Source organism: Camelus dromedarius, chromosome X (genome assembly GCF_036321535.1).
Source record: "Camelus dromedarius isolate mCamDro1 chromosome X, mCamDro1.pat, whole genome shotgun sequence".
Taxonomy (NCBI): Eukaryota; Metazoa; Chordata; class Mammalia; order Artiodactyla; family Camelidae; genus Camelus; species Camelus dromedarius.
Genome location: NC_087472.1, coordinates 3,420,163 through 3,446,236, shown reverse-complemented (window position 1 = coordinate 3,446,236; position 26,074 = coordinate 3,420,163). Strand labels below are relative to the sequence as shown.

Genomic DNA, 26,074 nt, shown 5'->3' with positions numbered 1-26,074 from the left:
GAATATCCAGAGACTTAAATGGAATAAGACTTGGATTAGGAATTTAATGGATTGCTGATCTCTTTCAGGATATAATAATCCTTTGCCTTTTAGTATTCCTTGTTGCCTCAGGCTGAGAGAACATGCCAGACAGAATTCCCCAAAGTGCAAAAGCAATAAGAGATACACTTTTAGATCCAATTTTGTTTCTCTGCAGGTCTGGTAAAAATTTAGCCTGTCTGTCTTTTAGGAACAGGATTAGGTGGGTAATGGTATCCAAAAACCTTTGCCTGCTCATCAGCACTTTGGCAGGTAGGACTCAGTGTTTTCATTCATTTATTCATTCACCAAGCACTTATTCAGGTTGTTTTTTTCTGCCAGGAACATTTGGGTGCTGGGAATTTCACAATGGACACAACTGACCTGGCCCTGTCCTCAGAAGGAGCCACAAAGTCTGCAGAGAATCAGCTTCACCTTCGGTCTAGGAAAGAGTGGGCATATTACCTGTGCAGGTGTGTGCATGCCTGTGCAACTGGGCTCACTTCCCTCATTACCTGGATTCCCCTATTGCCTCATCCAGCCCAGCGCCCAGGCCTGTGCTCGCTGAAAGAACTCAAGTTTGAGAAAAGAAAAGCTTCGGTAGGCACTTTTCTCTTCTTCTTTTTTTTTTTTTTTTCAGTGGAGGTTCTGGGGATTGAACCCAGGACCTTGTGCATGTTAAGTATGCTCTACCATTGAGCTATATCCAAACCCCAATAAAAGCTTCTCATTAGGGATACACCAAAGGAATCAGGAAGCCTGATCCTGTTTCTGGATCACTTTTGGAGCTTGACTATGCCAGTTGCCCTTCCTGGCTTATCTGGTGTTGTACCTAGCACACATGCTGCATAATCCACTCTAGACTAATTTCCATTCTTGATTTTATCTATTGGAAAATTATGTTCCATTAAGATGGATGAATAACTGATGAAATATAGTCTTATGAGGTATAATTTTTGAAGAAAATTTTGATTGAAAATAAATTGGAAAATTCCACTGACTCAGTTGATGTATTTATGCCATACACATTTAACATCATTACTGTCTCCATGAGAATTATAAATATTTCATTCTTTTTCACTGATTAAATATCTTTAATAAACCTTATATGACTAAGAGAAGATGACTTCACCCAACTTGATGCCATCATGCATTTTTCCCCTATAAATTTACAAAAACCAGACAAACAAACAAACAAACAACCCCCCCAAAAAACTAACATCCTATTGAGATTTGGAACACCACTTTTCTGGAGCAGTTGTATATGAAAAAAAAATGTGTGTCTCTCTGTATAAAGAAAGAGTTGATCCTTGATAATGCATAACAAATTTTATAACTACAAATACATGGTGCGATTGTCTTCCACAATGTCATTTTCAATACTTTGAGGTTTTTAATTTAAAATAAACAAATATGGCAGCCTACAGTAATAGCCAAAGATGTATTCACCTCTACCTTCTGCTTTTCTTCAGACCCTCTCTGGTTTTCTTTAAAATTCTGTGTAAACATTTTCAATGATGTTTACACGAGCTAAACACTTTCTGGCCATTATTGCACTGTGAAGGCCACAAGGGTTCCTTTCTCTCTGTCAGTCCAGCTGAGCTGACTGACAGGTTGGCAGGGCAGGGGGAGGGGAAACCAAAGCACTGAGCTGAGCACAGTTTGGGCTGCCGCTGAAATAGGGCTAAATCTGCTAAATAGCCCATTAGGCCTCTCCGGATGTGGAAGTGTGAAGATGTGCTGTCTTTTTTGTGCTTTCTCTCTCTCTTCATGAAACAGAATATTTTTTATGATTGTGTTTGGTATTACCAGAAACTACTGGTGACAATTTCAACTCAGTTCTCTCCAGTGATACCCCTAACTTCCTCTTCTTCCATTGCCCTTTCTGTGGTACTTTGAGGACCCCTGATCTTTGCCCTCCTCTCAAATTTATTCCTACCACTTGACTATTGTGCTTGTTTCTCAGTGAACCTCTTCCATCCCTGCCCACAACTTGTTTACCTACTTAATTTTTGATTGCGGTCCAATATTTCAAGTACTTTTTCTGGCCAATATCCTTAGTGCTTCTTGTCCTCCTTGGTGCCCAGAAAGACTCTGAACAAGGGTCCATCTGATCATCGCCCTCCTCCACTCCGACATGCAGGCAGCAATGTCCTGCTGGAGAAGATGAGGCTTCTGTGCAGCTGGGTACCACTACAGAGTTGTGCTCTTCTACCTCGTGTTGCTGCTGCTGCTGAGGACATCCACTAGGTGTTCCTATGCCCTGACTCTGTACCCAGATCTGAGACACCACTTATCCATGACGTGCTAGATCTACCTGGCTGGCCCACTGCATGGAGACTCATCTCAGGGTTCTCTCATTCTTCTCATGGCAAGTGACATCAAGAAACCTCTCTGTATTGCAAAATTTTTGCCATTGCTTCCCTCTTGGAGAAGAATGCTATGTCCTCACAGTCCTTTAGATTATATATGGCTGTTAATATCAGTATCTTTAATTAAGGCTACAATTTATTGAGTGGCTGCTATGGGCCAGACATAGTGCCAGCCACTTTACATCTATTAACTTTAATTCTTACGAAAACCTTGCCATGTAGGTGTTATAATCCAGATTTTACAGTTGAGATGACTGAGACATAAAGATTAAGGAACTCACCAAGGGTCACACAATTATCAAGAGCTGGTGTTGGAATTTGAACCCAGGTCCAGTTGATTCCCAAGTCCAAACTCTTTACTGTTTCACCCTGGCTCTCATATTATTTTTGAGAGGTCTTTCTTAATTTTGAATATCACACATGCTAATTATAGCAAACTTGAAAAATGAAAAAAAAAATTACCATGCATATTTCCATCACTCAAAGACACCTTTGAATGTTTTCTCCCAATCCTGTTTTCTACACAGTATTTTATGTGCTCACTTGTGGATCATGTTTAAAATGCTTGGGCTGATATAGTATATACAATACAATATACAATAGTTACCTTTTTCAGCTGATACACTAACAGCTATATTTTCATAATACAGATTCTTCACTAACATGCTTTCCTCTGCATTGATTAAAAAACAGGAAAAATCCACTGTGGTGGGTTACAAATGCTGCGACTTTCCATGGAGCAAGAAATGTAATCTTGGGAAGAAGGATAAAAGGGAACTTGGACTCCTAGTCCTGGGCAAATGATACTCTATTTCAAATTGAAGAATGCAACAAGTGTAGACATTTCACATGAAACTTCATTTGAATTCAACCTTCCAAAGCCTCAAGCAGAACAGACAGGAGTGACTGAGTCCACGTATTTATCTGAATTTGTGGAGAATTTGTTGGAAAAGTCATCAGCCCTGAGATATGTAAGTAAATTCCTTAAATTCTAATGTTGTAGTCTTTACTCTAAGACTTTCTGCTGCCTTAGCTTTGCATCCAGAGAAAGTCATAATCTTGCTACTCTGTCGCTCAGCAGCCTCTATTTGCTGGCTTCCACAACTGCAGAGTGCAGCAACTCTGAGACCCTTTAAGAGCAATCCAGGGGTGATGGAAATTTGAACACACTGGGTCTAGCTGAGTCCTGGAATAGTTCTCAGAATGTCTTCAGTTTGATTCTACTTCAGAATTAAACCTTTAGTGTCCTGTCGTCCTAAACTATTTGTATTGAGAGATGATACCAGGTGTTGTGTGTGTCATCTAGGCTCCAGACATGGCCCCTACGATAATGTCTCAAGAACATTAGCAGCGGAAGCCCAGATTTGATTGGCAAGTCACTTGTCTCCAGGGAAGATTGGTACTGCCATGGAGCCTGAACTGTGATTGTGTTAACTTACTTGGTTCTGGCAGTTAGGAGACTGAGAAACTGAGTGAAGAGTTCTTTGACTGTGGCTTTTATCCCAACTGAACACTGACCACCTTTGCCATTATAATTGTCATGCTAGGAAGTATCTGCTTAAGCGATTCTCAACCACAGGGAACCAATGATTAATTTCAGGAATCAGTTCATATTCTATTCCCATTATCCATCTATTCAGTGTGTTTTCTTGTGAACTAAAAAAAAAAATGTATGTGTCTGTGCATACACACACACACACATATACACACACTGCAGAAAATTAAAAGTTGCCTTGCTTCCCAACAAGAACAAATTTTTGCAAGGTTGACCTTCTTGACCTTTTGACTTTTATATTATACTTTAGTAATAAAATTTGATGAGGCTTCAGATTATTTCCCATTGATTTTGGAAAGACACTCAGTGCATAACTCTTCTATTCTGAATGAAATAATTATTACTTTGCATAGGAAGGCTGGTTACTTTTAGCCTGAGAATTTATAACTAGGTGTATTCTTTTTTCAGTCTTAGCAGGTTTCTTCCCTGGCATAAGTTTCTAAGTCTTTGTCTTAGAAAGAATTACTGAGTGGAAAAGACTCAGTAATCAACGGATGTCTGTGCCTACCTTGTCCAATGAATAAGGAAAGTTATCAGATATTTCATGGTGTGTTTTGACTGTTTTCTCTGTGTAGAGCTAGGTGCTAATGGAAATCTCAGACATATAAAGCATGGCTCTTGTATTTAAATAGCTTGCAAACAAATTTCATTGCCGCCAAGGTAGAAAAAGGGCTATATTAAAACACACACACACAAACACACACACTCCATGGCAGAAATTTCAAAATTATAATGCTTCTTTTGCCATAAATCAAATTTCAATTTATGCATGGATCTGTTCCTTAGTGGGTCTCTTCTGTCTCATTCTATCCCTAAGTTTTGCACTGTTATTTATTTACTTAAATACTATATAGCTTTAAAATAAGCCTTGATGTATAGTAGAGCACATCCTTTTCCATTGTTGTTGTTCTGCGAACGTATTGTGGATATTTCTGACTTGTTGTTTTCCGTGGGAATTTTATAAATAACTTGTGAAGTTATACAGAAAACCAAACCAAGACAAAAAGAATCTACTGGGATTACATGAATTTGATTGGGGAGATCTGATAGCTTTATGATACTAGGACTTCCTATCCAAGGATATGACATATCTTTCTATTTATTTAGATCTTTTATATACATCAATAAAGACATTATTTTCTGTGTAATGGCCTTGCACATTTTTGTTAAATTAACTGCTAAGCACTGTATAGTTTCTTTCCTGTATGAAGAAACATGTAAATGTTATTTGAGAACATGAAAAATTGCTTTCAGTAACTAGACAGATTTAACTTTTCTTGATGTAAATATATAACACTACAAAATATATATAATGCAATTTTAATAAATTACATTAGATTATTGCTGTTTTAGGAATTAAAATTTAATATTTATAATCATTCAGTTAGAAATATTGTGTAATTTTCTTTGTTTAAACCTTTTCTAAAGATTTCTTCTTTGACCCAGAAATTATTTAGAAGTATGTTATTTAATTTCCAAATGTTTGAAGGGGTTTCCAGATATCTGTTTATTTGTTTATTATTGGGCTCTAATTTAATTCTGTTTTGACCAGAGAACATAATCTCTGTATGATTTTAATGCTTTAAATTTACTGAAACTGGTCTTATGGCCCAGCACATTTTGAATCATTATGACTGTTACAGATAGAATGGAAAGTGACAGTTATAGATAGAATGGAAAGTGTGTGTTCTATAGTTGCTGTGCACAGTGCTCTGTAAACAAATGGGGCCAAGTGTAGTAAGAGTTCAATATCCTTACTTATTTTCTGTTTATGTGTTCTACTGATTACTGATGGAGGAGTGTTGAACTCACCAGCTGTAATTGTGGGTTTGTTTGTTTCTTCTTTCAGTTCTTACTTCATTTTGAAACTTTGTAATTAGGTGTATATCTATTTAGGATTGTTATGCCTTCTTGGTTGACCCCTTTATGTCCTCCTTTTCTCTAGCACTTTTCCTCACCTGGAGCCTTTGTTATTAATTAGCCATTCAAGCTGTAGGCTTACATGGTATATATGTTCCTATTCTTTTACTTGTAAGCTATCTGTGCCTTTACATCGGTAAGGTGAGTATCCTGTAGACAGTATAGTTTGGTCTTACCTTTTCACCCAGTTTTGATAATCCCAGGCTTTACATTTGTGTCTTTAGTCTATTGACAGTTAATAGAATTATTGATATGGTTAGTTTCAAGTCTACAATCTTATTATATGTTTTCTGTTTGTCCCATTTGATCTTTGTCCTCTTTGTCTTCTTTTTCTGCTTTCTTTTGGATGAAATGAGTAAATAGTATCCCATTTTATCTCTTTTGATTTATAATCTATATCTCATGTGTGTTTTATTTGTTGCTCTAGGCAGTTTATAGTATACATTTTTAATTTCTTACTGTCTGCTGTGAATTAATATGGTGCCATTTTATGTATAATGTAAGAACCTTGCAACAGTAGATTTTTGTTTTCCATCCTCCTGTCTTTTGTGTTATTATTGTCATAGGTTTGATTTCTACATATATTATAAACCCTACAGTACTTTGTTTTTATTTCAGTTATCTTTTAAAGAAATTAGAAATGAAAAATTATTCTATATTTATTCACATGTATATTACTTCCAGTGCTTTTCACTTCTTTATGTAGATCTTTGTCTCCATCTAGCATTTTTTCCCTTCTACCTGAAGTCCTTCCTTTATCATTTCTGGTAGTGTTAGTATGCTGGCCTTGATTTCTTCCAGATTTTGTTCATCTGAAGATGTCTTTATTTTACCTTCAATTTCTTTGAAGGATATATTTTTGCTGGATATAGAATTCTAGGCTGATTTTTGCCCCCAGAACTTTAAAGATGTTTCATTTTCTTTTGGCTTGGGTTATTCTGATGGGAAGTCAGACAGAGGGTATTCTTTTTCCCTCTCTATTAAATGTGCTTTTATTTATGTTTGCTTTTAAGACTTTCTCTTTGTAACTGGCTTTCATCAATTTGTTTATGATGTGCCTTGGTTAGTTTTTCATTGTATTTATTTTCTTGGATTTATTGAGCTTCTTGAATATATGAGTTTATATTTTTCATCCAGTATGGGGAAAAATTGGCCATTATTCAAATTTTTGTCTCCCCTTTCTGGGAATCTAGTTACATATATATTTTAGATTGCCTGACATTATCCCTTACCAAAGCTGTGTTCATTTTTTCAGTCTTTTTTCTCCACTCTGCTGAATGAAACTCAAATATCTTCCAGCCACATGTAAACTGTGAGTGTTAGCTTTGAATTTACTGTATTTGTTCTTTCTGGTAGGTATTCTTTGGTCTTATAGCGTGTAACCTTCCACAGGCAAACTTAGTATTCAGCCAAAGATTCAAGCGAATGTGTATTCAGATTTCTGGAGTTTTGGGGTTTTTTTTTTGTTTTTTATAGGTCCTTTCTTTCTGGTATTATGCTCCACAAATTCCCACTATCTTGGCCTTCCTGAACTCTTATTTCTGTCTCCTAATCTTAGTGAGACTGTTTAGGATTCTGCTCACTGGACCATGGTCTGGATGTAATTTTAGGTAGAAAGCTGGGATATATTGTAGCACTCATCTTTTTTTCAGTCTTATCTCAGTGATCACAGGCATGTGCTTCCTGATGTACCACGTATGCTGCAATTTGTCCAGTTTCCTAGTTGTTTATGGCAGGAGGATTAGTCCCATATCAGTTATTCCATGGCCATAAGCAGTAGGTCCCTATACATTTTGGTTGCTATTGTATTTTTTAAATTTTTTTTCTAATTTTGGTTGCCAGGTATATAGGAACAAAATTAATTTTTAAATATTTTTGTACACAAGAAAACATTTCTGAACTATTTAATAATTTCTCATAAATTGCAGAATCTCTTGGATTTTCTGTGTAGATAATCATAGTATTCATGACTGAGGACAGTTTTATTTTTCCTTTCCAAGAGTTATTAATTTTATTTATTTTTCTTATATTAATGCATTGGTTACTACGTTCAGCACTGTATATTAAATGTTTTAGCAACCACTCTTGGTTTTTTTTCCCCCTGAGTCTAAAGAATTCTTTAATGTTTCATCTTTAGGTATGATGTTTGTATGTTTTTGGTTGATTCCCTTTATCAGTTTAACAAAGTTCCTATCTATACCTAGTCTGTTAAGGATATTTTTAAAGTCATATATGTGTGTTGAATTACATAAAATGCATTTTCTGCATCTATTGATATGGTCACATTCTTTTTCTTTTTGTCTGATATGATGTTGAATTATATGGGTGGCTTCGCTCTTTATCTGTTTTGCATGTAATTGGAGATACCTGTTATTTAAATATTTGAAAGCATCCATCTGTGAAAGCATTGGGGCTATTTTGTCTGGGTTTGGTTAGGGTGTTTTTCTGTGGATAAATTTTTAATTACTGAATTTCTTTACATTTATAGGATTTATTCAAATTTTCTTTGTATTATTAAATATGTTTGGGTAAAATACTTTTTTTCTAAGAAATACTCCATTTTGTCTCTGTTTTCAAATGTATGGGCACTGAGTTGGTAATACTGCTTTTACCATCTCTTTTGTTCATAGGTATGCACTTTCATTCCAAAATGTATCTTCTCCCTTATTTCTTGATCTGGTGTAAGAATGGTTTTTTAAAATTTTATTTTAGAAACAGATTTTTAAATCTGTTCTATTATGCCTTTATTTTGGATTGTGTCATATTTTTGGTCCTATGCTTATTATTTCCTTATTTCTCCTTTCTTTACCTTTACCCTTATTTTTACAATTTGTTTTGATGACTGCTTAGCTCATTTATTTTTACTTTTTTCCTAGTAAGCACTTATGGGTATAAATTCTCAGTACTGCTTTAGCTACATTTTACAGGTTTTACTATGTAATATTCTTACAAGTCTTCAGTACTTAAATATTTGCTGATTTCTAAAGCTATTTAGGAAATGTTGTCATTGCTATTGTTTTAAGTATCCAAGTGTATAGCATTTTATATTATCTTTTTGTTCTTGATTTCTAATTCAATTGCATTAGGGCCAGAGCATATGGTCTGTATGATACTATTCTTGGGTATTTGTTGATCTGTTTTATTGCCTAGAATGGCCTAGCTGTCTTTTGTGTTCTGAAATTTCACTATGATGCTTCTAAATGTGGTATTATTTGAATTTATCCAGATTGGGTCACATTTTCCATTCTGGAAAAAATTCACCTATTAGCTCTTTACTGCCTATCTCCATTCTTGCTAATCTTTTCATCTGGAAGTCCTAGTAGATACACTAGGCCTTCCCATTCTATCCTTCATGCATCATAACCTCTTGTATTATATTTTCCATTTTATTATCTCTCTATAAAGGTAATATGGTAAATTTCCTCATATCTGTATTCCATTTACTAATTTTCTCATCTGGCTTATCTTAATATATTGCTTGATCCATCCTTTTAAAATTAATTTTGTTGAACGTGTTTCTACAGAATTTCTCGTTTGTTCTTTTTTACACCTACTTTGTCTTTTTTCATATTTTCAGTTCCTTGTATTTTTGTTTTTAATATTTTGAACAATTATTTTATAATGGCTTTCAGATATTTCAATTATGAAGTTCTTGGAGATCTCATACTGTTGGAGGAAAGGAAGGTGTATGTGTGTGTCCTAATTCTAGAACATGGTAGATTGTTTTCTTACGTGTTTTCTAATTTTGGATGGTGAGCTCATCTTCAGCTGGTGCCTTATCTGTGGAAATTCTGTAGAACCTGGCTTTAGAGAGTATCTCTCTAGAATGGTTTGGTCTTTGCTTCTCCCAGAACCTTAAGATTGACTCAGTCTAATGACACCCTTTTTTCCTCCATGCAGAGAACAGACCAAGAAGTACAAACTTCCTTGTTTTCTTCCTTTGCTAGTGGAAGGATTTTCTAAATGAAACTGTAGCCTCTAGGAGTCTGGGTTATACCTAGGGAGTGGGTGGTGGGTTTTAGTTTCAATTCCCCACATGGATTCTCCTTCACCCAGGAGGGCATCTAATGCCCAAGCTGCCTCGTTGCATAGCTGTGCTTTTTTTCCATCCCCACAATAGCACAGGTTGGTATACTCACCAATTGTTCTCAGAGTCTTCTCAGTGTTTGACCCCTGAGCTTCCTCTTATTTTCTTGCGAGCATTTGCAAGAGGTTTGCTACTCCTTCTTGTTTAACACACATGTATTTGAATATCATTGACTTCTATCTTGAGATTTAGACCTTGAGGTGTTATGTGAGTCTAATTATACAATTTGAAGCAGAGAAGTTTTATGATTTCAGGGTCATTTCTTATATGACCAGGATTTCCATGATATCAACAGTAAATGAAGATTTTGTCTGTTGTGGTATGATATTGTGGCTAGATCTGAAGCTTTCAACCCACGTCTGTCTTTGTTTCATTAAGTGTTCTTGAAATTAGTGGAAATTAGAGGAATTTAAGGGTATGGAATTAAATCTACAAATATTTGACTTTTGGGCTATGTTATGTAACTTCACAGAATGTTTTTGTGACTTTTTCAAATATATTCATTTGTAATGTTATTGTGACAAACATTCATTCATTAGGGACCACACAATGAAGCAAGTCTTCAACATCTACATAACATATGAGAAGGTAATTGGTACTTAATGAAATTCTATCTTTAAAAGAAGTAGGCATTCCTTGAGGGAAAGATGCTACGCAACTGAGAATTTTGATTAGTCTTATTGCTTTATGGGATTCATCATGGACTGATTTCTTAGTAAAATGTTGCTCCACTTTGATTTCAGAATTCTTTGTTACATCACCAGATAATGGATGAGCATGAGAGAGAAAATGAGAAGAGGTATAAATTCATAACTGACTGATATTTCTGTCCAAGCCCTCTCCCCTGCCCTCTACTCCCATTTCACATCTAGTAAAATCCTACTTCCTCGGGGAAACTTGACTCACTCAGGGATGTTTGATCTCTCTGGTTGGTGTTCCATACCCCCTAGCCCCAACTCTACTATAATACTTAATACATTACCTATGTGCTTGACAGCCTCCTCATCAAACCGTGTCCTCCATGTCTTGCATAGCGGCTGCCCAGAGCTGACAGTAAATAAATGGATTTTACTCCCTGATAGGTTGAGAAGCCTGTTTTGGAACCTTGGCTTGGCTGAGTTTAAATTCATTTACATATGAGAAAATAAATTACCTTCTTTTTCCAATTCAAGAATCTCAAGTAAATTCCAGTACACTAATCAAAAAGTTTTTGTCAGAATTTTTCAATATAGTCTGTCTTTTATAAAGGTTAAAAAAAACGTAATTAGCATTTTATTGCTCAGCCTTCTCTTTGAGAAGGAGCACTGGTTTTGAGAGAGCCTCTTGAGTAATTACAGATCATTTAGAAATAATTTTCTTTAATAATAAGTTCTCTTGTAAAAGTAGGTAAGAATATATGATGAAAAGACCCATCATTAAATTCAAATCAATTTAGATTTATTTTATATAATTCATGGGCCACTGTGCTTTGCTATGGAAGATATGGAGACAGATATGGTCCTAACCTACCATCAAAGACCTCACAGTCTAAAGGATGTGAGATTGGCTTTCATTTGCTTGTTTTAATATTGACAGTTTTTGTTTTCTTATGAGTTATCAAGGGACTGGATTTTTGCTCAAATGTTGACATTAACATATCCCTTTTTCTCTTCTTATTTCTCCCCATCCATTGTTCCATCATCTGAATTCCAGCCCTCCCTTTATTATTAATAAAACTTGATTGTTTTTTGTCAATTAGGGATAAAGTTGATGAATCTGAAAATAAAAGGAAGGAACACATCAATGTCATCTTCACAAAACTGCGTGCCATGCTGCAAAATCATGGTTATCCTGTGAAAGGAGACAGAGCTAAAATGTCACAGAGCACTGCCGCCCTTTCACAGAAGAATGAAGGTTAGAACTGAGCACCCTGACATATCCTTATAGCTTTCAATTAGCCATATTGAAAATGAGTTGTGGGTTAGACAGCTGGATCTCTCCGTTTACCTCAAATATCTTTTGGAGGGCTTAATGATGAGATGAGCTCCTGAAGCACCTTCTAATACCTGGATATTTAGTTTCTCCCTATTCATAAGTTTGTTTATGGTCAATGCTGAAAATATTATTGAGATTCATGCAAAGGTGGAACAAAGAAATGAGAATTAGTAGACGTATACTGGGTAATAGTAATTCAAATTGCTGTATCGTAAGCACTTGAAGCCATGTAGTAAATGTTGCTGAGGGAACATGGCCCTAAGGGTGTAAAATAGTACCTATAGTACTTAAGTAGGTGTGAATCAAAAAATTTGAGCAGTTTATGCCCATAAACATGTAATTGTGCTGTAAACATCCCTTACCTTAAAAAAATATTTTTGTGACCCCATGATACCTCCAGCTGTCACCGTATTTCTGTGCCCCCGTCACAGCAAAACTTCTTGAAATAATGGGTTAGACCCTGTCTCCACTTCCTCATGCCTCATTCTTTCCTCAGCCCACTTCCCTGAGGCTGGAGCTCCTCCCACTACAGTATAACTACTTTTGTCGGGAATAGCAGTGGCCTCCACGTTGCTGAATCCATCGGTTCCTTGACTGTCCTCATCTTTCATGACCTTTCAAAAACATTTGACAGGTGACCACTCCCTCATTTTTCTCTTGGCTTCCAGGATAACTGAATAACTGTATTCTGATATCTCTCTGAGCTCACTGGACATTCCTGCTCTGTCTTTTCTTGCAGTCCCTACTTCTCTTTTCAATGTCTACTCATCAGTGTGCCCCAGGGCTCAGTTCAAGGACCTTTGCTATATCTATGCTCGTATCTTAGGTGATCTCATCCAGTCCCTTCATTTGAAGTGCCACCTGGGTATCAATGCCCTCCACTTTTCAAATCTATCTGCATCCTTGACCTCATACCTGAGCTCCATATTTGAGACTCACACTCATTTTTTAACTGAAGTATAGTTGATTTATAATGTTGTGTTAGTTTCTGATGTTCAGCGTAATGATTCAGAGATATATATATATATACACATTCCTTTTCCTATTCTTTTTCATTATAGGCTATTGCAAGCTATTGAATATAGTTCCCTGTGCTATACAGTAAGACCTTGTTGTTCAGCTCACACTCATTATTCAATCAGTGAGAGAGTTCCCTACATGACTTCTTCACTTGGATCTGTAGGGATCTGTAGTAGGAAAGGTAACATGGCCATTAAGGAACTCCTGATTCCTCACATTCTCATGTCTGGTTCTGCCAATTTCAGTAAATGGTACCACCATTCTTTTAGCTGCTTTAGCTAAAAATCTGGAAATCATTTTTGTGTCCTCCATTTCTCTCACCTCCTCACCCAATCCATCAGCAAATCCTTTGGACTTTACCTCTAAAAGATATCCCAGATCCATCCACTTCAGCCTATTTCCACAGCCTTGGTGTGCCCATCTCATCCAGGCCACCACTGTCTGCTTCTTTTGAAGATGCTTTCCAAGCAAGACTCTCTTGCTTTGGCTCTCACTCCCCAGTTTGACCTATTTTTCACAAAGATCCATAATGATCTTTTAAAAACATATGTCATTCTCCTGCTTAAAAGCACTTCATGTTCCATTCAGAATAATGCCAAATCCCTACCATGTACCCCACATAACCTGCTCCTGCCTATGTCTCAGACTTCATTTACTACTACCCTATCCCTTGGTCACCCTCCAGTAGCCCCTTTGGCCTCCTGTTATTTAAATAGGCCAAATTCTTTCTTGCTTCCCTTTGTACTTCCTGCTTCCTTTGCCTGAGATGCTTTGTTTGCACCCTGGTTTTCACCTGGCTGTGATCCTGTCATTCCTGAGCTTGGCTCAGCTGTTACTTTCTCAGCAAGGCTTTTCCTGAGCAACCAGTCTAAATTACTGTACTTAAAGAGATATAGAATCACCGGTTCCATTGTCTATGTGTTGGTTATCTGTCTACCTCCCCCATCAGTCTGTATGATACAAAAGGACAGGCACTTTATTTGTCTTGTTCATACTCTGTCCTGGGCCTCTGAAACAGAGTAGGGTACATAGTAGGAGCCCAGCAAATATTTGTTAAATAAATGAATGATGAATGATTTTCAGTTTACCAAGAATGACTGAGTCTCTGTTGTGAGTTAAGGACTATGATGGACCCTAGGGTTTGGGTGAAGAATTGGGTATGGTATCCACCCTCGAAGCAAAACAAGAACAAGTTCATGGGTAATAGTAAGGTAGAAAAGCCCTTTATAGTTGATTTATAAAATACATTGGTTTTGTTTCTTGAAAATATATGGACTCTATTCTGTCTTCTTGATTTCTTTGCAGGGAGTATAGGAGGTGAAAGTCACTAGGTGGAGCTGAAAGTTAGTGAAGAGATGACCTCTGAAATCAGCTGTGGGAGAGTGTCATGGGTTGTCTCCTAAGTTTGAGGAGCTGTGATGAGAATTGAGTTTCCAGTCTGGGACAGTAATCAAGATCACAATATTGAGGCAGTCGTGCAATGGGCATGGTTTAGTTTTCATATTATTTCTACTTCCTACGTAACTACACACCTACTTCCCATTCCCCCTTTAGTGAGGGTTCTGGAGCTCTTCTGCTCATGTTTGGCCCCCTTCTTATCCAAATCTTCTCATGGGAAAGAATTGGAGATGCCTGCCCACCAAGAAAGCAAGTGCTGCTTTCAGAATTGTCCTTGTCAAGAGATTGAATATTTTTGATAGGGATCGAAGTCTTATGCCAGGGGTCTGTGACATTTTTGTGAGGAGAAGAAACTAACATTTGTTAACATACATTAAAATAACTGGAGACTGGAGGGCTGGTTAGTGAGGTCTCTGAATTAGTGAACTTAGTGGAGTAGATGGGATTGGGGGAGGTAGAGAGGGGCAGATGTTGACAGTAAAGGCTCCAAGTGAGCACAAGAGCTGAAACACTGCTCATTCGAAAAACCAGAAAATCTTCAAGAATGGATAAGGGTATATGGCAGATAGAAGAGTGTCAACAGCTTTGGAGAGTTCCAAGATGAGGCTTAAAGATTTTCTAGTTAAGGGCCCCTGCTAAAAGCTTAATTAGATGAAACTAAATGATGGCATTCCCTGTTTTGGCCAGGGATTGGGAAGATTTTAGATGCCTGAATACATCTACAGCACTTGACACAGCCTGTACCATATCAGGCATATGATGAATACTGGGTTTTGATAGAATTCAGATAGAAGTCATTAAAGAAATCAAGGAAAGGAAAGACTGGAGGTTGAAAATTAAAAAATTGTTAGAGTGGTCATAATGTGTATAGTAGAAATTGAGTTGGATGATCTTCAAGGTCTTTTTCAATTCCAAACAGTTTGTTTATGATCATTTATAAGCAGTTAGTTATTCTACATCAGATCCTTCATTAGCACTCAGAATTTTCTCATGAGAGTCTTTCTATAAAACCAATTATAACTTTGAAAAATCTAATACCCATAAGCTAATCACTTTAATGTGACGTTTTAATTTTAATCCTTTCTTCTTTTTTCTAAAAAGGCAAAGTCAATCCAGAAATGTCTCAAGAAAAATCTAGCTGGATTCCATCATTTCAAAGCTATGAAGTATTCAACCATATGACTCTACAAGTAAGAAGGGATTTGTTCTTTGATTACTTCATATGTGGAATACGTGCAATAGAAGATAAATAAGAGTGTTTTCCAAAGTGTGGCTAGGAGACCCCGCAAATCAGAATTACCTCGGGAGCTTGGTAAAAATACAGGTTCTTAGGACTCACCTTAAACTGTCTGAATGAAAATCTCAATCCTGCTGAGGCCAGGACCCTGCATTACTAATAGATTCCCCAGATCCTTCTGCCAGCTGAACCCTATGATCTCGAGTGACAACGAAAATGAACAATTCTTTACATAGGTTAGTGGCAAGTTAAGTAATTATCTGGTAGACTCACTCAACACCGATTGTTAGACTCTATGGAATAAGCCTTTAAGTCTTATTGTTTTCCTCAAGGTCATGAGACGTTTATGGTTTCTAGCTCCAAAGAAATTGGTAAGATTCACTAACTTCAAAGGCCACAAACTTAAGCCTGAATGACCCTGGTCTTTTGAGTCAGACACATAGGGACATGTCACTTAGTTGTTATGTGTCCTTGAGAGAATTACCATCTCTGAGCTTTGATTCCTTTCCCTGGAAAACATCTCCATTTCACAGAGTTGTGAGAATAAAGTGTGCTTTCTCCCTCTCTTTTCCATGTCATTTCATTTCTCTTATTTTCCATTTCTTTGTCTCCTTGAGTTGCAGTCTGCGTCATTTCTTCAGCTCTGTCTTCCAGTTCAAAAATGATCTTTCCAGTTATGTTCTACCATGATATTTAACCTATACATGAATTTTTATCTTCATGATATCATTTCTGGACATTTTTCTTGATGATTTTTCAAAATCTACCTAGTCAGTTGTGAATCTTTTGTTCCTTCATCATATTTTCAATCCTTTTAAGAATTTATTTAAGCATATTAAGCATACTTAGTTTCTGTTCTATCTCTGATAATTCCAGTATCTGCAGTTTTTGAATCTGATTCTGCATTTTATTATTTATACTGCCCCTTGTTCATGATTTTTCATTTCTCCCATGTTTATTAATCATTTGTTATAAGCTCATGTTATTTGTAAATTTACCTATATGAATTTTTTGAGCCCTGGTTTTAAGACTATTCTCTAGAAGTGCTTTCAATTTCTTTTTACTAGCTATCTGGGGTCAGGACGCTTTTAAAGTCAATAATAAGTGTGGAGTGTTGACAGTTACACAGGTAGTTTGTTGATTCCAGCTCCGACTCTTTGTGAGTGTGGGCTTCTGTTGAACAATTCCCAGATGAGACTCATTTTTCTTTTCCTTTTCTAGCCAGAGCTGAGGTTGAGGCAAGATGGGCAAGATACAAATTCCCTGCCTCCCTTTTCTGTATAAGATCTTTCTATTTTGCCTGCTGAGAATGTTACCCTTTGGGAGGTCTGGCTTTATGCAGGAGTCTGTGATTTCACCTCCCACCTTGTGCAGGCCCCAGCTTTGCTTTCTGTCCCTCAAGCTCTCTGCCATCAGTGTGGCGCAGGTATTCCTAAGGCTCCAGTATCCTCTTACCTCTGAATTCTCATGCTGTAGTCATTTCTGATATCAGATTGTTTCCCTTACTTTACTGTAAGCTTGGCCCTGTTTTGAAATAGAAGGTTTTTACATATTTTATTCATCATTTTAAGCTTTTCTACCAGGAGGCATTTGTCTGTATATCTAATCCATTATATAGCAGGAAAGGGGTTGCACTACCCGTATTTATAAATAGATGGTTAAAGTAACCATAAGTGAAAATGCCCTCCAAAATATTCTTACTGGTTTTGAAATTAATTTTGAATTAAACATGAAACAACCTACACATGGAAATGAATCTTCCTAGCGTGTGTTGGAGAGTTTTGTGCTAATTGGGTGTACATTGAAATTTGTTTGTCTAAGTGACACATCATTTGACAAACATCTCATGCTTAAGGTTAAGTAGATTCTGTGTAGGAGTCAGAATAATGGAATTTTAATTAAGCCTGTGCCTGCTTTATTGATATTTAAGGACCACAATACATTTTCAGCTTGTGATTATAATTATGTATGGATTTAGAAATAAAGCTATCATTTTATTATTGTTCCATTATTTAATTACATTATTATTCTCTCTTCATTAGTCATTAGATGGCTTTATGATAATCGTGAGCACAGATGGAGTGATAATTTTCGCAGCTGAAAACGTCTTTTCTCTCCTTGGCCATGTACCAGTAAGTTCTTCCAGCTTTGGGGAAAGGATCAGTCGGTGTGTGGTTTAGAGTTTCATTATTTGTTTTCGGAAGAACACAACTCATCAGAGAAGACATTCTCAATGTTGTTAAAACGTGCACCTGTTTTGTTGTCCTCTCAATTGGTTTCAATTTTAAAAGTATAAAAACAAACTTCTAAAATGATCGGAGGTAATGAAACAGTGTGTGTGTATGTGTAAGGTAGGGGGTGGTTTGTAAACTGACCCTGAAGGGGATCTCCAAAGAAGACCGTGGTTTGTCAAATGACAGTCTTCTCTGAATCAGTGGAGACTCCCTAAGGAGAATACTTTGCATGGCAGCCCTCAGCAGGATGAACGTATTTGATTTTGTACATGTCTTGAGTCCACCACATACTCATTCAACAAGGAATGTCATGATTTGTTCATGCTGCCTCATGGCATCCATTTCCAGGTTGGATTTGCTTTTTGTTTCTTTATATTGAAGAAGAAACTCTGATATCATTTAGAAAAAAATAGAAATGACTGCATAATTTAACAATGTTGTAAGTATCCCTGGAGACAGCTACACATGAGTTAGAGTCTCTGATGTTCAAAATTGGTTACTCATTTCTGAAACCTTTGGTGTTACTGTATCCCTGTCAGGAAAATTTCTATTTCTTCATAGCACCATTGATTTAGAATATATGATTTCTTAAAACTTTTTTCTGGATCTTCAGTCTGCATGCCTAACCAATATATCAGTTCAATATGAAAGTACTATTTATCTTCATATTGTGTGAAGACATCCACCACCACTGCCACCACTCCTGAAATCTGTCACTTGGCTGGTTGTGTTAATCACATCTGGATTGTTGCTTTCATTGCATATTCCTCACTCCACAGAGTTGTCCTAAGAACTTAACGAACCCTGACCCACAGATCTATAGCACTCAAGTTTGAAAATGTAAAGTAATAGAAGTTTTGTTAAATTACCATTTAGTTAAGTTAGAAGTGGAGCTTATTAGGATCTTATTCCACTAGAATAAAAAGCTTTTCAGGCCAGCATGTTGCATAGCCCACTTGGAAATTCAGAGAGCTTTTCTATTCTTTTCTCTTTATTTAAAGATACTATGATACATTTCTTTATTTTTCATTCTCTTCCTTTCCTTTAGAAAACAGTTTACACTTTCAAATCTAATTTATATTTTAGGATGCCAAAACAGCTGAATAAAATACAAATATAAGAGATATTCATTGAACTGAACTTAGGAGTAACTATAGAAGGAGAATGGTTTTATTAAATCTATATTAAAAGAAAGACAGATTAAATTAAATTAATTTAATTTAATGTTACAGATTAAATTACAGATTAAATTTTGTTATAGTGAAGACCAGAAAACTACCCAAATTCTTACGGTATTAGATATTACTTAAACCAAATTGGTCATTGATTGAGGCTGGTGACTTTTTCCTACTAAACATGAAGATTTTTCACAGTGATGATGTTATAATATTATCCTTGATTCTTTTTGTATTTTGGTTCAGAATTTTCACTCTTAAGAGGCTCTTTCACCCTTCAGTGTTTGAGGTAACATACACACACACACACAGACACACACACGTGTACATACACACATAGCATACATAGTCACCCTAAGGTAGTGGGTTTGAACTACTAATCTTAAACCATGGGCTTGGTAACCTGAGATTGGTATACTTAAAAACAAAGCTATAACTATTGCATCTGTACATAAACATTAAATGGGAATGAGTTTATATATTCTTGTAAAACAGGATTGAAAAGAACTATTCCTGAGGCACAATTTCACACTTCCCCTCATTAAACGCTATCTCATCTTAATTTTTAACCATGCAATATTTTCTAGGCTTTGATTAAAAATTTCATTTTGTAAGTCACTGCTCTTACATTAATATGGAGAGCAAACCATTTCTAGAGTATCTGCTTGGCTCCAGGAGTCTATAGTTTCAGTAAAAATCAAGGCACCTCTGTCTGTTAGGCTACTCTAAGCTGATAGCATGGTGGGGTGGAAAGAACTTGGTTTTTGGAGTCAAATAATCTGGAGATTAAAATTTAACTCTCACTTACTATGTTAGCTTTGGCTTCTCATCGGTAAATGGGGGAAAATACTACTTAGAGAGTGACCAGAAATGGGCTATTACAAATGGTGTGGTTAGTGAGGGCCCATCTAATTATTTGGACAGAGACTTGAATGGCATGTGGATACTGGAGCAAGTGCATTCCAGTCAAATGCAAAAACAAGGGAGAAGGCATGAAATCAGGAAAATACTTGTTGTGGAAAAGCTATGGTAAAGAGGCAGTGCTGTGAGCAAAAAGAAAAATAGTAGGAGGTGAGAGGCTCGGAGCAGTAACAGAGGTCCACCTGGTTTAGGGCCATTGTAATGACTTTGACTATTCCTCCCAGCCACTTGGGGGTTAGGAGCAGATGAGGGAAGTGACCTGAACTTAAGTTTTATCAGAATCACTCTGGCTCTTTTATTAAGAATAGGCTATGGGAGTAGGCATGGAGGTGGGGAGTCCACTTGGAAAGCTATTGCAATAATCCAGGCAATAGATGGTGATGGGTTGCATTAAGGTGGATGTGGAGTAGTCAGTGTTTTGGAGGTAAAATAAGTTTTGCTGATGGATTGGATGGAGGTGTGACAAAAAGATGGGAAAAGTCAAGTTATGATGTTATAAAACATACCATGACTAAAATGATGGCTAATATCATTATCATGGCATTTAGCTTATGCCTGAAATCTGCCATCACATTTTCCCAATTATTGATTTCATTGACAGTTTTCCCTTTGGAAAAACTTATAATAACTTGTAGCGGTAACTTGCAGTTACTTATATTCACTACTTCCTGTCCAAGCAGCCTGCCTTTCTATGCACCCTACCTCATCACTCCCCTCAAAAATGTAAAACACATGCTTGTTATCTTTTATAATTTCTAAACAAAGGAAACTTTTCAAATACACATTTCATCATGGAAAGAGTTTTTCAGCATGGAGTTTTTAAGAGACTTTAGCAAATATGAAAACAAATATATGTATGTATATGCATGACTGAGACATTATGCTGTACACCAGAGATTGACACATTGTAACTGACTGTACTTCAATAATAATAATAAAAAGACTTTAGCAAATTTTGAACATAGGTTATATGGCTAGTTTGTGATAATTGTGATGAGTTTTGCTCTGTTCTCCCTGCGAAGATTACAGCATAGTAGAGACTGATGATGAGTCTTGTTTGATTCAGGATGTAGTCCAAATCTCGTACCTAGGCTCTTATCCTTCTTGGTGCCCTATACAGCCAAACAGTTCTCTAATGCAGGTTTAATGTGAATGTCTCTGCCAGCAAAAAAGATACTGCTTGCCTCAATTCTCATTAAATGTCAAGGAGTGGAGTAAATTTCTTTATTCTTTTTTTGGCATAAGTGAGACTCACCTTACTAATATGTGTGGGACAACTAATAGGTATTTGCAAACTTGGCTTTTAAAAAAATCTCCTTAATTTTTCACTAGTATTTGTCCTTGCTTCATTAAGCTCCAAGTACCTTGATCCTTCTGCCTTGTGTAATAAGGAGAGCAAATGCCAAAGATTTACAAAAATAACATGGTGTTGATAATGCTTTCAGGTCTCTGCCCTTTGTCTAACTATAAAGCAGGGTCACTGGAATGATTGTTAGGACCACTGTTTTAAGTTGGTGGTCAGTGATAAAGCATTCATTGTCACTGTCATCTTCCTTAAAGAATGTAGTTAATTAACAAGAAACTCATTGCCATTGTTTTCCATCCAAGGGAATGTATGCTATTAAAAGAACTGCTCACTTTAAAAAATATTTTTAATTGAGGTTACAATGTTTCGATTTCTGGTGTACAGCATAATGTCCCAGTCATGCATATATATACATATATCTGAAGACTGTTCACTTTGAATTTTTTAAGTGGCAATGCTATCCTGCATTCTTCTACCAGTGAAAGAACTGGTAAGCCTTAGCACTTGTACCTCTCCTTAGAGTATTATTTTATACTTGGCGTCATAATTGTTTGTGCATGTGTCATCTGTCCTGCTGAACTATGTGTTCATTTAAATTATAATGAACATGTCAATTTCATCTTTTTTAACTCTCATAAGTCTCAGCCAAAAAATAATAATAAATTACTTCACATAGAATATTTAAAATGCAAAAACTGGCCCAGTAGCAAATTGGCTGCTCTTGGTGCAAATTGGAGTCAAGGCAGCAATGGTGTAGTGGATGGAAAAATGAATATGGAGTTGGATGCAGCTGGATGTGAATCTCATCTCTGAACTTGTGACCCTTCAACAATTGGACCAGCTTTAATTTCTCCATGAATGAAATAGAAGATAATTCTTCCTTTCACAGGGTATTAAGTGAGCTAGTTAGTGTAAATGTACCTAGCACAATGTTCTGACATGGAGCAGTTGTTAATCACGCATTAGATGAATGAATAAATGAGTAGTCTCTACTGACCAGAGATAACTTGGTTTGGTACCTAAAGTGTATTTTATAACTAAACCAATGAAAGCATTTTTATTGAAAAAGTTTAGTTTAATGAAAAATATTTCTTTTGGGAAGTCAGTTTCTTACTGTGTGACTTTCATTGTCAAAATCTATTGCCTGTTAATTTCATAATGTTTTCTGTGCTAAATTAAGGTTCTGCCCTGAATTGAGCCAAGCTTTTTCTTGATTGAGACAGGATCCATCTGCTAATTTGAACATTGGCCAACTCATAGGCTGGCTTCTACAAATGGGCCATAAAAACATATTTCTGAATTTTTACTGCAGATTATTAATATTAATCAGTTAAAATCATTTGAATCTGTGGTTCATCACCCAAAAACATTATTAAGCTACACAGAATACTTTGTTTATTATTTTGTTCCTATCACATTAAAAACTCATTACTTAACTCAATGTCTGATAGTTTATTCACATGTTGCCATATTTCAACTACATGGTACAGCATTAACCATTCATTCAACTAATATTTATTGAGTGCTCAATTGTGTGAAGCTGTGTTCTAGGTGTTGAGAATGTAGCAGTGAATAAGACAGCCAAAGTCTCTGTTCTAATGAAATTCATATTTTATTGAGGGAGACAGATAATAAACAGATAAACATATACATGTGGCTTGATGTCAGGTAGTGATAAGTGGTATGAAAACAAAGGTAGGAAGAAAATGTCAGGGAACTCATGCTGTTTAAAATACTTTTGGGTCAAGACTTCAATGAAGTAAGTATCTGAGAAAGAGTGTTTCACGCTGAATGAAGAGCAAGTTTAAGGGCCCCAAGATGACTTTGGCTTTTCCTCTGAATGACTTGGGTAGCCAGTGGGAAATGCTGAGCATTTTCTGAATGACTTGGTCTGACTTATGTTTTAAATTAATCACTCTAGCTGCTCTGTGGAAAATGGAGTAGAAGCAAGAGTGTGACAAAAATAGATGCAGGGAGATCAGGGAAGGCTACTGCAGTCATCTAAGATAAGAATGATGGCTTAAGCCAAGTGGTGAGAATTAGACAGCTTCTTTATGTATTTTGATGGTAGAACCAACAGAGTTGCTGATGGACTGGATTTGGGGTTTGAGAGGAAAAAGGCAAATCAAGGACAAGCATGTGGGTAAATGGTGCCCTTTACTGAAATGAGTAAGACTGAGGGAGAAGCATGGTTTGCAAGGGAAAATATCAGATGCACTGTTTTGGATGCCTTAAAATTGAAATCCCATTACACATCCAAGTTTAGTTTACCAAGAAGAGTTCATGGAGAAGTCTGGACTAGAGATGAGAAGTTGGGAGTCACTGATAGTTAGATGGTGTTTAATGAGATGGAACTGGAACAGACTACGCAGGGAGACAGTGCAGTAAGAGAAGAGGTCCAATGATGAGGCCCTGGGTAGTCCAATGCCAAGTACTCAGGAAAAGGAGAAAGACCCAGCAAGGAAAACTGTGAAGGAGTAACCTTTGAAGCAGAAGGATATCCATATGTGTATGGTATCCTGGAAGCCAAGCAAACAACTGTTTCAAGGGAGAAGGAGAAATCAGTTGTATCAAATGCTGAGATGTTGGGTAAGATGATGATTGAGAATGGAGTGCTGAATTTGGCAAAGTGGAGGTCATTGGCAACCTTGCAAAAATAGAGTGGTTAGGATAAAAATCTGATTAGTGTGGTTTCGAGGGAGAGTGATAGGTGAAGAAACTAGAGACAGCAAGTGTAATTCCTTTCAAGAATTTTTGTTCTAAAGTGAACCAGAGAAACAGAGCTGGAGGAAAGGATGTAGTGTCAAGGAAGGTTTTGGATTTGGGGAATTTTCTGTTGTTTTCATTTGCAAAATGACAGTTATTAAAGCATCTCTGATATAGCATTTGCATACTATGGGAAAATCCCAGGAGAAAGGGAAAGTTTGATGATGTGGGGAGAATGGGGAGACTTTCTGGAATGATGTCCTTGAATAGTTGAGAGAGGAACAAAGACAGTGCACTAGACTTAGGGAGAAGCTTACTCAGTGAAATAAGAAAAAAAGCAGGAGCAGATAGGTTGGTAGATTTGGTGTAGGGAGATATTGACATTTCCTTCTCCCTTTGTTTTTCATTGAAATAAGAAATGTGATCCACAGCTGAATATGAGGATGGTGGCGAGGGTCGGAGGCTTGCAGGTTTGAAGAAAGAAGAAGAGGCAAGGAACCATACTGAAGAGTAGGAGAGTAAATTGTCTAGGGAACTGTGGAATGATTTCTAGGCAGAGCTAAGTGCCCTTTAAAAATGATACACAGCATGGTTGTGGATTTTCCTCCATACACATTCAGTTGCTTGGATGGAGCCAGTGGAGCCAATGAATGATTTAAAATTCACTGAAGCTACCACAAAATAAGGAAGGTATAGGGTCAATGAAGAGTTGAACTTAAGCAGAGTTGGGATTTCCCCAGGGAAATAAAAGCTCATGGTTGTGATTATAATGATTGACTATGGAATCTGAACTGGTTAAGGAGGGATGTAACAGTTTGAAGGTGATAAGGCACACTGAAACTGTGGTAGGAATGGGCTGGAGGTCTCAGTGGCTGGGACAATCATTGGAGAGGTGGGGTACTTGTGTGAGTGTACTGGAAATTTAGGAGGTGATGGTCATAGGATGGGGTAATGTGAATTGGGACTTTTAGAAATCTAACGGGCATGACCTTAAGATGGATCAGATGATAAGCTTAATGTAGGTAAGGAGACAGAGGAAATGAATATAGTAGCACATATAACAGTTTATTCTCTCTTTCTCTCTTGAGGATGAACTTGTGGGTAAAAAATTATTAAGCCTTCTGCCTGAGGAAGAGAAAAGTGACGTCTCCCGAAAGATTGCTTTCAAACTTCCTTTATCAAATTCAGGTACAGATTGTTTTTTCAAATAGTAAGTTTTAGGTTTTAAGAGACAGATAACAATCACTGAGAGAAAGATAAAAATAATGACATGAGAGCCAATATAGCTGCTGATCCTATATTAATTTAACTTAATATAATTTCATAAATTTTATTTCTAGTGTTAAAAAATCTCTCTTTCATTCAATCTTGTTCGTTATCATGAACCTTGATAGTTTCAGCTTTTGCATAATTGCATTACTGTTATATAAATTATGTTCTAGTTGGTACCCCACTCTACAGATATAACATAGATAGCTATGCAAATGCTAACATTCATGGAAAGAAAATAGTAATTTTGTAAAATCTACTCTAAGTAAGACAATAGTTGTACGAAATAATTCTGCAGAATATAGTTAAGTACCAATGTCAATTTGTTTTGTATCTGTTTTCTTTTAGTAGGGAAACATATTGATTTTTGCTGTCATTTAAGAAGAAGAAACATTGAATGTGATAGCAGCCCTTCTTATGAATATGTGAAATTCATCCTGAGTCTAAGAGATGTTTCTAATGGTGAGCAATTCAGTTTTTAATCTGATCTAGATGAAGTTCATGAGTTATGCAGCTCTTAATTGCTAATATAAATCCCCTTCCACCGTCTGTACTCTCAAACTCTCTGACACTCCTATGACCACAAGTTTTGGTTACACACATTAATTAGACTTAAAAAAAATAATGAAATTTATAAGGTGGAGTTATATAGTAACATGGCTGAACTGATAAGGATGGCTCTTCCTTTCTGTAAATACAAGGAAATTATTGTTAAACCTAACTTAAGAAGTTTAATGCATAACCAATCTTAAGGGAAATCCATGGGTGCCAGAACTTAAAGGATAAAGTACAGGACCCAGTGATAAGAGGGAGCTGATTTTGTGGTGGCCTCAGTGAATTTTAAATCATTCATTGGTTCCACTGGTTGGGATCTGGAGTTCT

The 26,074-nt window shown here is 36.5% G+C and overlaps 1 protein-coding gene across 1 annotated transcript in view; it reads left to right on the top strand.

The window, feature by feature from the left end:
- Positions 1-26,074, top strand: part of PASD1 (PAS domain containing repressor 1) — a 94,702-nt gene that overhangs the window by 19,370 nt on the left and 49,258 nt on the right. The window contains exons 2-6 of the mRNA XM_064482895.1: positions 11,691-11,845; positions 15,446-15,534; positions 17,624-17,713; positions 25,012-25,111; positions 25,544-25,654. Coding sequence (XP_064338965.1) covers positions 11,691-11,845; positions 15,446-15,534; positions 17,624-17,713; positions 25,012-25,111; positions 25,544-25,654 — 545 coding nt within the window. The remainder of the gene's footprint in view (positions 1-11,690; positions 11,846-15,445; positions 15,535-17,623; positions 17,714-25,011; positions 25,112-25,543; positions 25,655-26,074) is intronic.